At 37.5% G+C, this 12,227-nt stretch overlaps 2 protein-coding genes across 2 annotated transcripts in view; one reads left to right on the top strand and one right to left on the bottom strand.

Annotated features, from left to right (window-relative positions):
• Positions 1-926, top strand: part of LOC126184219 (protein phosphatase 1 regulatory subunit 21) — a 195,560-nt gene extending 194,634 nt beyond the window's left edge. The window contains exon 16 of the mRNA XM_049926590.1: positions 322-926. Coding sequence (XP_049782547.1) covers positions 322-348 — 27 coding nt within the window. The 3' untranslated portion in view covers positions 349-926. The remainder of the gene's footprint in view (positions 1-321) is intronic.
• Positions 916-12,227, bottom strand: part of LOC126184257 (iron-sulfur cluster assembly 2 homolog, mitochondrial) — a 28,762-nt gene continuing 17,450 nt past the window's right edge. The window contains exon 3 of the mRNA XM_049926628.1: positions 916-1,096. Within this exon, the coding sequence (XP_049782585.1) occupies positions 919-1,096 (178 nt within the window). The 3' untranslated portion in view covers positions 916-918. The remainder of the gene's footprint in view (positions 1,097-12,227) is intronic.

Below are 12,227 nucleotides of genomic sequence, written 5' to 3'. Positions count from 1 at the left end.
GAAAACCAAGCAGTGTGCATGCACACATCCACAACACCTGAAGAATGGCATAGCAGGATGTGTATACATGCCCACAGCAGCAAAAGGGTTAATTACAAAAGGAAGAAAAAATATACTCTATGGTCACAGAGAGTAAGAAGTCAAAACATTATGGTCAGTGTGTTATGCTTACCACCTTGATTCTCTTGTGAGACAATGGATTTTGAGAGCACTGAGTTGATCAAGATATGCAGTCATGTTGTCTATCCCGTGTATCAATCAATCCCCCTCAATAGATGTTTGTCTTATTATATCTTACAATCCCACTTTTTTTCGTTTTAGCTGGGTCGGAAAGGAAAGCAGAAGTAAGTACGGATGAAGTCTTCCGACAACATGGGTCAAGAAAAACACTTACTGTACCTGGCAAGTGAGATAGTGAAGTTGACTAAGGTATATGTTTTGTGCTGTGCACCAGATTCGTTCTAGGATCAGAACAATTCACAAGTTTCTTCCTGTTATTCCAGGGCTGTAAAGTACTGTTATTTTACACTGTTTCAAAGTGTGAAAATATACAAACCAATAGTATGGAGGTTTAATCTTCACATATATAATGTTGCCAAGTTTTGGTCTTGTGATTACTGAAAACATAAATTTTCAATTTTTTTATTTAGTTATGGTAGAATGAATATTTGATGGGAAAGCTGTTGAGGGATAATGTGACCATGAACCTTTTCGTTGTTAAATAATCTGAACAGCATGAATTGCTATGTTTTCCTCTTTATTACCAAAGCAAGTGAGCTGTACAAAGTATATTTATTTACAATTTTCTACTGTTTATGTACATTCACTGTAAAACATTGTGCTGGAAATGTATTTATAATAAAGCATTTAAATTTAACTGCAGTGCTTTTATTGACTAAACAATCAGCCTACAATCAATCAGTCTACCTTTATGGAAAAAGATGCTCCACAAGAACATCCTTGTTCAGCCTTTGGATTATCCACTATCCGGAAAGCAGATCTTATAAGTTCCTCATGGAATTCAATGGTTGACCCACGTATATATTCCAGTGATGTCTCATCAATTACAACTTTCACACCATCCTTTTCAATTACACTGCAAATAAGGCATTAAAAAGAAGCACTATGTGATTTAGAGAAGTTGAGGGAATAAAGTCATATGCACAAATATATTAAAAATGCTGAGTTTTGCGCATTAAATTCTTTGCTCTAATACAGCACAGATTCCTGTTTCTCAAAAAGCAACATATGTTTCAAGTTTTTCATTTATCTTTCACCTTGCCCTCTTCCTTAAAGCTGTATGAAAAGCTATAATTACTGAGCATACTGAATTAAAATCTGCCTTGTGCATTTGGAACAGCTCATTCCATCTTTTAAATCATGCAAAGAATGGGAGTCATTCACTGACAAGGCCCAAGAATACAATTAATTTAAATAAAAATCAGTGCTACATGTGGAATGACATAAATAGCTTTCACAAGTTTAAAGGCAAAGATAAAGAACAGTAATATAAGTTGAGCATCTGTGACAAATTTTATTTAGGAGTTTCTGAGCTTGTGTTCCTACAAGTGCCCTCATTTTATATTACATTGTGTAGATGAATTCAATGTAATGCTTTCTCTTATTATGCCTTGCAAGAACTGTGCAAGTTGCATTTGGAGTCTTGCTTAATTATGCTGGTGCTTTCCCCTCTGTCTGTATACCAGATAGTACTTTACTTTATATATCAGTGTTACACCTGCTCATCCATAGTGTGATTTTAACACTGAAGAAAACTGGCCATGTCACTACCCCAGTCTGCATTATATTCTCTCAGATTTAAATTATAAGGCTGTGTATTAAACGTGTGCTGGAGGGAGTAGGCTCATTTGAGAAACTTCCACTGATTTTCCATCTGGGCCTTCTAAGGACCCTAAAAAATATCACTGTCTATTCTCATAAAAAGACACTCTACAACCTTTAAATGTCTTTTCCCACCCTCTTCTTGGTTCACTTTTTGTGTTATCTTTGGCTCTTTACATTGAAACCGTTCTACAAGTAAGTTCTTATGTATTTCCAAAAAATTCTTTGCCTCTAGTTCAGATGGCGATCTTCTTACTCCAAATATGACATTTTAAACAGACCTCCAAATAAAATCAGCTGTTTCTGCTGTATTTTCTCTGCCCTAAGTCTTTTTATCATTATTTCTGACTGGTTTCCAGATTTATGCTATTAGTGGACCTAATATGGTCCTTGTAATTTTTCTTTCCATATATATGTATATACCTAAGGCAAGCTATGTGCACTAGAATTCCAATTCTATGAGAAGGCACCTTCACAAATCCAGCTGCAGTAAAAGTATTGTATTATTGCTGTTGGGTATATCTACATTTAAAATATGTTGCTATTCACTACAAATAATAGACATTTTTTGGAATGAGTCTGTCAGTGGTATTATACCTCTGCCATTTATCAGACTAAACAAACATGCGTTTTTTGTTAAGATTAGTGTGGGTTCCATTTATTCAGAAAGCTTGTGCCCATATTTTTGGAAAAATATCAATTACTTTCTCCATGTCTGAACCCAGAGCAAAGACACTATCCTTGTTACTCCATAACACGAGTGGGCAACTGGCAGGCCATGGAAGAAATTTCTTGGGGGAGGGAGGTACTCCATCTATGTATTCGCTATTTTGTTGTTGGAATTTTTCCACTTTGGCTTCTATATAACACAACAGATATATATTAAGTTCATGTGAATGACACTAAACTTTTTAAAATGAACAAAGAAACGATGGCTTAATTTTGTGTTACAGAAAGAACCCATGCCTATTCCATCAATCTTCAAAAGTGATTTTGGACAAATATTTGAAAATTATTCCTAATGAACTGCTGTGGTCAAAAATAGCAAAATTACTTTATGATTGATTTTTCAATAAGCCGAGTGATACAGGCCAACCACCAACTAATTTTATTTCTTCCTCGAGAGCCTAGTGCTTGCTGTGTTATCTGTTTTGTGGGTATGTGCTCAGTGCCTTGTGAGGCATGGCTGGCTGCACACCAACACTGCCCCCCTCCCTCCCCACTGCAATCTGTCAATCACAAAGTCATTTTAATCGTGGTATAAATGTCAACTGGGATTGCCATATTTTATTTTTCTATTCTCTCTCATATTAACATTAGTAAATAATCCTTGATCATTCTGGACGTATTAGAACAAGCAACTTTTGAAACAGAAGGTGATTTATAATGAATTAGCTGCAACCAGTTGCTTTCATAAGTGTTTATTTTTCCATGATGGCATCTGAAGATGGTTAGCACCCCATCTTCAGATACTTACATTTATTTGCATGCAATAAACATTATTTCTTTACTAACAGCATTGTAGAATTTTGCAATGGAAGTTTTTAATACAGTTATTGTAGTATGTCATAACTAAAGAAACAATGACACTTAAATAAATTTGTTGAAAAGATCAGGAACCAGACACACAATAGGAATTTTATCTCTTGACCTTTTTCAGGCTCCAAGTGCTCTTCTACAGAGGCTTAGAATTAATCACATTATTAACAAGTCAAAAATAAACAGGTGTATGCAGATTATTGCTGTCATCATATGAATAATAGTGCTTCTACAAATATTGTACAAGGAAACCAAACAACAAATGCGGACATCACGCAAGAACTGAAGCTAAACAGCTGTTCAGTTTTGACACTTGCTAATAATATGATGAATCTAATCTTTTGAAGAAGGGCACTGCCTGCATGAAATTTATTTTGCACAACTGGTTGCTGAGGATGGATAAAGTACTGAAGAAAAAAAGTAAACATCTAAAGATGGAGTGAATGTGAAATGAATATCCTCTCAAACACAAAAGATTTGAGCCATAATTTGTTGGTGTGACATGTCGGGAAAGGGGTGCCATTCACAGCATTGCGACTTTGATCTCTTTCCTCTAAATGGGTTCAAGTTTCAAATATGATACTGCTAGCAGTCTACGAAGCTGACCCTTACTGAAAATGCAACACTGCTTGCTCCAAAGTTAATTGAGTTATAAGATGTTAGAGTGCATGTCTCTGTGGCTATGACAGCTTCAGCTGGTCCAGTGTAGGTGTGCAGAACATTCCACATTTCCGTGTACAATTACTTCACAGTCTTGAAAATCACATATGTTCTACCTGAAATAAAGTGTGACTGTCCATACTTGGATCCGTCTATTTTCCAAGTATGTGGAAAGATAACATCTGCTAATATAGAAAATAAAATTGGCAAGACTTATTCACATAAATTTCACAGGATGAATGGTGAAAACTAGAGGGCTACATAGGCAAATAGAAGTTCATATTCAAATGGGAACTGTGCTATATAATAATAGCTTCTCCTCAAAAATATTCTTTTGATATATGTAAAACATCAGGAAACTGGTTAAATACACAAGTTATGATATTCCCCTCAGCTTTCTCCCTCCCTGTTGATGTTACAAACCCATCCTCTGTTTGTCATAGCTACCATTTCGTGGTGGTAATAATAGAAGCAGCTGGCCCTCATTTCTGCACAAAATTTGCGACTTATAACAAATACGTAAAATAAAATCACACTAAGCAAACAGACTGGATCACTTGTGCAGAAATACTGCATGTGTGTCAAGCTGCCAAACTATTGCCACAACAGTCTCACTACATGTGCAAAATTCTAATACAGTTTCAGCCACCTTCACAAAGTGACTGGCTGAGCAACAGCAGTTGCAGCTGCAGCGGCCAGCTTGTGAGACCTCGCTTGCTGTTGAACCTCTCAGCTGTCCACCGCACGGCCAGGCCACGTCCTGTCTGACAAGGCCTTTATTCGATGCATACTTTTTCTAGTGTGTGATGTACAACTGGCTTAAACTTTACCCATAATTCCTCTATGTCCACCATACCTATATTACTAATCCACTATCCTGGAACCTGATACACAGCACCCAGATCCTTTTGCAGGTTGCCCCTCTCATGGTTTCCACATGAAAGAAAAAAAAAATAATTTTTCAATATTTCGTATAGTTACTGGCTGAATTTAAAAATTTTAAATGCTGTCATAATCTACACATTAAAAGCTATAATCTTATATTAAAAGTTTAACACAATAAGGCAAGTATTACAGTTTGAAATCGTTTGTTTGTCTTGAGGCAACATAACTGACAGTGTGCAAATGTCTGGAATTTATTCATCCAGTATTTGAGAATGAGAGCACTTAGTGACTTCCAATTAACTTTACACTTAACTTCAAACTTTTCTGAAACTTTTTCTCACTGACACCCCCCACAAAATGATGAAAGGAAAAGTCTATTGCTACTAAATTTTGCTGCTCATGCAGTAAAATGGCAGCATCTGGCATAATGTTTTACTAACTTTATTTGTAACACAGTTGGCAGACAGTATCCACATATACCACTGAATGTACCTGCAAAATTACGTCATTGTACAACACATAGTTCAGGAGATATGAAGTCAAACATTTGGATGTGTGAAAAACTAATGTTGCTTAAATTGGAGCGCAAACTAGCCATATAATTATTACAGTTTGTGGAATCCAAATTCAGACACAGGAATACAGGCCTTGGTACAAAAGAAAGTATTGACTTGTGGACACACAATGAGTAAACAGAAAGGGCAACGCCCAAGGAACATCAAAAGAAATGCGAAGTGGTGCCATCATTATCTTAGGCGGGGAGATTTTAAAAGTGAAAATAACATTTAATTTCAACACTACCACTGTCAGAGCATCTTTCTGAAAATGTTCAAGCTTGAGTACATCATCATAAACCTATCTCTGCTTAATGGTTTGGTGAAAATGTCCGCATACTGTTGTTTCCTTGGAATAGACTTTTCTCTTATGAAATAATGGGTATTAGCATACTTCAATCTTTTATGAAATTCAAGATTTTTGTTGAGTCTTACTGCACTCTTGATTATCCATATAGAGTTTTGATGCTTGATCACACTGATTTCCAAAATCACTTAGCAGATTTTGCAGCCACACAGTTTTACAGTCATGCCGGTTGCCACTTATTCTGCTTAAGCTCACCATTCTTTGATGGTATGAAGATCACATTATCGGTCCATCTGATAATCAAAACTGGAAGTCAGCTGCCTTGTTTCTACATCTCCCGCATAATCTGAGTCTCTATATCTGAACAGAATCATATCATCTTTGCTCTTTCTGAAGAATATACCAAAGTCTTTTGTGCCTTGCACATACTTCAATATGTGTACGACAGCTTGACAATGATTCATCATAATTGTTCAAGATTTTACTCTCTGCATTCACTAAAAAAAGCCAGATCTGATCAACTAACAATTGCAAGAAATAATAGTGAACCAACTGCTTCCCTGACTAAAAATTTCACTATAACTGACACGTTTTCATCTGCTGAGTGCAATTTCACATTTGTATCCACTGGAATGGATGCAGGATTTGAATTTTCAAAGTCTAAACATTTCAGGATTCGTGAAGCACAGATTGTTTGCCAAACAAACAACCTGTTTTCCTTGTCTACTGTGCTCAATTTCCATTCCCTAAAACACTTTCACTTCAGAAACAGTTATTATAGACATTTTCACTGTTTCTTCTACACTGGCCTTGAGGGATTCTTTGCTTTTTCCAATCAACAGCTCACTGTCTACAAATAAAGCCAAGAAGACCACATCATTTCCAACTTACCCAGGGACAATACTTTTATCTGGGCCATGTCTCTGAAATTGAACTTCTTCAAGAATTTACAAAATGTTCGATTCAAACAACCAGAAGCCTGCTTTAAACCACACATTCACTTTTTAAGCTTGTATAAATATTCATTCTCATCCAGCACCATACTGAGCAGCACCTTCAGCCGAAATTGTGAACAAACTGTGTACTGTGTCATATCTCATTACTTATGAGACGGTTTCACTGTAGTCCAGTCCAAAGTGTTGACTAAAGGCTTGGGAGACAAACTGAGCTTTACGTTGAGGCCACTTTTGGTTTCTTAATCTCCAAGACTGCTGCCAATGTTCGAGTGGTGGTTTGGGATCCTGATCCTCCTCTCCTTGTACCTTTCTTTCATCGTCAGATGGTGGCTTAACATCTTGTTCTCCATCTTTGCCTTCAGATTCTTTGGTGCTGAAGTCCAAAATAGGGACCAAAATGAAAAAATCCTGCTTTGAAACAGAGTTATGAATGGTCAAGATTATTGAGATTCAATGATTTTGTAATTGCAACAGTCTCCCATACCCAACAGTGATCATTTTCTTGGTCTTCAGATCCAACTTCTTGTGAAACAATTTAGGAACATGAACAATATTATGAAAAGGATAGTTGCTACTCACCATACAGCGAAGGTGTTGAGTTGCAGATAGACACAACAAAAAGACTGTCAGAAAGTGAGCTTTTGGCCAACAAGGCCTTCATCGAAAATAGACAACACACACACAACAACGGTCTCTGGCAACTGAAGCCAGACTGTCAGCTGCCAGAGACTGTGGTTGTGTGTGTGTTGTCTATTTTCGATGAAGGCCTTGTGGGCTAAAAGCTCACTTTCTGACAGTCTTTTTGTTGTGCCCATCTGCATCTCCGCTGTATGGCGAGTAGCAACTATCCTATTGTTGCATTCCATCCTGGATTTTCCACAGTAGAAACATGAGCAAATATTTCTGCTTCGAAAGTCCTCATGTGTGAAATTTAGGGTTTTCTGCCTGGCTGTAATTCATATGGTGTTGCACTTCTTCCCTTTCTGATTGAAATCTGATTCAGTATATAAACAGTAGTATGAACTGCCTCCGTCCACAAAATTTTTGGAATGCTCATCCCTAAAGCATGGACCTCGCAGACTCAACAATGGCCGTTTTCGCACACTGACATCCCGTTTTGTTGATGAGTATATGGTGCCATTGTCTCGAGTGTTATCCCATGCTCCATGAGATAGCTCTTCATCTTCTTGTTCAAGTACTCCATCCCTCAATTGATCCTCTGGGTCTTCAATGTTCTGGATAGCCTTTTTGACATCATCATCATCTCAGTTTCCTTGAAACACTCAAAATTGTCAGTTTTGTTTGTCAAGAAACAGATTTTGACAAAAATAAGATGTGTAACTCATGAATGTTACAAAATACTATGCACCATTGAGTTATTCAACCTGCTTTAGTCTGCATGCACAGCTATTTATAAAATTGCCCATTTCCGAATTTCTTGCTTCCATTTCTTGTTAAAAGGCAAATAGTGAGACTTTTCATATTGATGAACTTTACAAAAGAATGACACTACATCAGACACATTTATTCCTTCAATAAAATCTGTTTTGTAACCCACTATTTTGCCACATTTACAGGTCATTCGTGGTTGATAAATTCACATCACACTGGGCGTTTGACACAAAAAATATTCTACAAATCTCATTTTCTTTTTTTATTCCTTAATCAACAACACACATTATGAGCAATGTTTACAAACTTACCTACAAATCTCATCTCAAAACCTTTCATCGCACAAATACTGACAGAAAACATATTTTTGGGGCATGTAACGTATCATTAATTCATCTGTCTTCCCAATGCCCGTTTATAATTTCTTTATTTCAATTCATTCAATTCCCTTCACTTCACATCCAGCATTATCACAAAGTGAAATATCAGTGTTTTGACACCTGGGAATTTCACTGAACCATTCCCGCTGAAAAGTGATGGGCTGTGATGCTCCGCTGTCAGTAATCCAGACATTGCTTACATTAATATTCAGCTTACTCACAATCACTTTACCATGCAGAACTTTTTCGTATGACCTTCAGTCGATAACACCGAATGCATCCACATTATCTCTGTTTTACTCACTATTTTTCTGGTTCTTAGAATGGCAGCTTCTGACAGACAGCCTTCCTTCCCACAGATCCAGCAAGTAAATTTTCTCCTTCAATTTGCTTGATTTGTGTTCATCTTCTTCTTCGCACATGTATGCTCTTTCTTCAGGCCTTGACAAGAAGCTGTTGCCAGGAATTTGGGATGCCTTCACCATGTCATTCAATCGTTTTTCTTTGGAGATGAGCCACTCTTGTAACTTCAGAACTGTTTGCTAATCTCCAGGCACAATGGCCATGGATGTGACTAGGGCATGGAAGTTTGTCGGAAGGCTTCTGATGCTGATATGCTTTCATGATGTTTGCTGATCTCCAGGCTCAATGGCCAAGCACGTGACTAGGGCATGGAAGTTTGTTGAAAGGCTTCTGATGCCGATATGCTTTCATGATAAACTGCGAAGCAGGATCACTTGTATTCATTTGTACTTGTGGACCCTCTTCGAGAGAGAGCGAGTCTGTTTATGAATCACGTACAATTTCTCCAATTTCACGAGCTGCAGCACACACCATAAAAAAATCTGAGCTGTTAGAACTTAGCTGCAGTCTAAATGCAACACATCATACAAGCATTGTTTTTTACCAAAGCTTTCCAAAAAATGTCGTCAAATCATCACGTTTTGCTCTCTGAACATTCACCACATCTCAAAGTCTGTAGGTGTCCAACAAAGCTCAAATTTGAAATTTCCATGCTGGAAATTAGAGCCATTGAATTTCATGATGCTTCTTGCAATTCCTTCGCCCCACATTGCGTAGAAAAATTGTACATGAGGCAACTTGAATTGCATATCAAACAAAAGACGTGATAAACTTCTGTGCTGAAATTTTGTGATTAAATTGGGTCCTTTTAACCTATCAAGGTCTACTGATTTCAAATTCAGACACACAAATACAAGGGAACAACTTTTATTATATCTTAATACGAAACATCTGGATGATTGACTGATCTGGCCTCATAACACCAACCAAAACGGCCTTGCTGTGTTGGTACTGCGAACGGCTGAAAGCGAGGAGAAACTACAGCCATAATTTTACCCGAGGGCATGCAGCCTTACTGTATAGTTAAATGATTATGGCGTCCTCTTGGGTAAAATATTCCGGAGGTAAAATAGTCCCCCATTCCGATCTACGGGTGGGGACTACTCAGGAGGACGTCGTTATCAGGAGGAGGCGCATATCACTAGGGGTAAGATAGATAATGCCTACAGGAAAATTAAAGAGTCCTTTGGAGAAAAGAGAACCACTTCCATGAATATGAAGAGCTCAGATGGAAACCCAGTTCTAAGCAGAGAAGGGAAAGCAGAAAGGTGGAAGGAGTATATAGTGGATCTATACAAGGGCGATGTTCTTGAGGACAATATTATAGAAATGGAAGAGAATGTAGATGAAGATGAAATAGGAGATATGATACTGCGTGAAGAGTTTGACAGAGCACTGAAAGACCTAAGTCGAAACAAGGCCCCGGGAGTAGACAACATTCCACGAACTACTGACAGCCTTGGGAGAGCCAGGCCTAACAAAACTCTACCATCTAGTGAGCAAGACATATGAGACAGGCGAAATACCCTCCAACTTCAATAAGATATAATAATTCCAATTCCAAAGAAAGCAGGTGTTGACAGATGCGAAATTTACTGAACTATCAGATTCTCTACAGACGAATCAAAAAACTAGTAGAAGCCGACTTCGGAGAAGATCAGTTTGGATTCCGTAGAAATGTTGGAACACGTGAGGCAATACTGACCCTACGACTTATCTTAGAAGAAAGATTAAGGAAAGGCAAACCTACGTTTCTAGCATTCGTAGACTTAGAGAAAGCTTTTGACAATGTTGACTGGAATACTCCCTTTCAAATTCTAAAGGTGGCAGGGGTAAAATACAGGGAGCAAAGGACTATTTACAATTTGTACAGAAACCAGATGGCAGTTATAAGAGTCGAGGGGCATGAAAGGGAAGCAGTGGTTAGGAAGGGTGTGTGACAGGGTTGTAGCCTATCCCCGATGTTATTCAATCTGTATATTGAGCAATCAGTAAAGGAAACAAAAGAAAAATTCGGAGTAGGAATTAAAATCCATGGAGGAGAAATAAAAACTTTGAGGTTCGTTGATTATACTGTAATTCTGTCAGAGACGGCAAAGGACCTGGAAGAGCAGCTGAACGGAATGGACAGTGTCTTGAAAGGAGGGTATAAGATGAACATCAACAAAAGCAAAACGAGGATAATGGAATGTAGTCGAATTAAGTCGGGTTATGCTGAGGGAATTAGATTAGGAAATGAGACACTTAAAGCAGTAAATGAGTTTTGCTATTTGGGGAGCAAAATAACTGATGATGGTTGAAGTAGAGAGGATATAAAATGTAGACTGGCAATGTCAAGGAAAGCGTTTCTGAAGAAGAGAAATTTGATAACATTGAGTATAGATTTAAGTGTCAGGAAATCATTTCTGAAAGCATTTGTATGGAGTGTAGCCATGTATGAAAGTGAAATGTGGACGATAAATAGTTTAGACAAGAAGAGAATAGAAGCTTTTTAAATGTGGTGCTACAGAAGAATGCTGAAGATTACATGGGTAGATCACGTAACTAATGAGGACGTATTGAATAGTATTGGAGAGAAATCTGTGGCACAACTTGACTAAAAGAAGGGTTTGGTTGGTAGGGCATATTCTGAGGCATCAAGGGATCACTAATTTAGTATTGGAGGGCAGCATGGAGGGTAAAAATCGTAGAGGGAGACCAAGAGATGAATACACTAAATAGATTCAGAAGGATGTAGGTTGCAGTAGGTACTGGGAGATGAAGTTTGCACAGGATAGAGCAGCATGGAGAGCTGCATCAAACCAGTTTCTGGATTGAAGACCACAACGACAACAACAACAACAACAACAACAATACAAAGCAAAGTGTAATGAATACAATGAATAAACAAAAGAACAAAAGGGGGTTATGACCAAGAAATTTCCAAGGAAATGAGTCTGTGCCTACCAAAAAATCTTAGGCATGGAGATTTTAGAAGTGAAAATAATTTCAGTTTCAACAATATTTATCCAGTATTTCATAATGAGAGCACTTAATGACTTCCAACAGACTTAAAACAATTTCAAACCTTTCCTAAACATTTTCTGGCCTACGTGGTTAAAGGCAAATATTTAACACATCAACTCATCTGTAACGTAAACAGTGAAAATAATCAATTTTTGAAAATTTAATGTGACTGGATAAATGAAAAATCTACTCACCAATAAATAAAAGAGCTTGTTTTGTCTTGTACACATGAAATTGAGCTACAAAACTTCTTAAAATCACAAATGCAAGCAGCTACAGTGAGATTCTGTAACACTAGCTAACAGCACACAGGCAGACATTGAAAACCACAAATAACTCTGAT

This window comes from Schistocerca cancellata, chromosome 1 (genome assembly GCF_023864275.1).
Source record: "Schistocerca cancellata isolate TAMUIC-IGC-003103 chromosome 1, iqSchCanc2.1, whole genome shotgun sequence".
Lineage (NCBI taxonomy): Eukaryota > Metazoa > Arthropoda > Insecta > Orthoptera > Acrididae > Schistocerca > Schistocerca cancellata.
The sequence above is the reverse complement of the archived record's forward strand: the minus strand, read 5'-3'. Positions and strand labels throughout refer to the sequence as shown.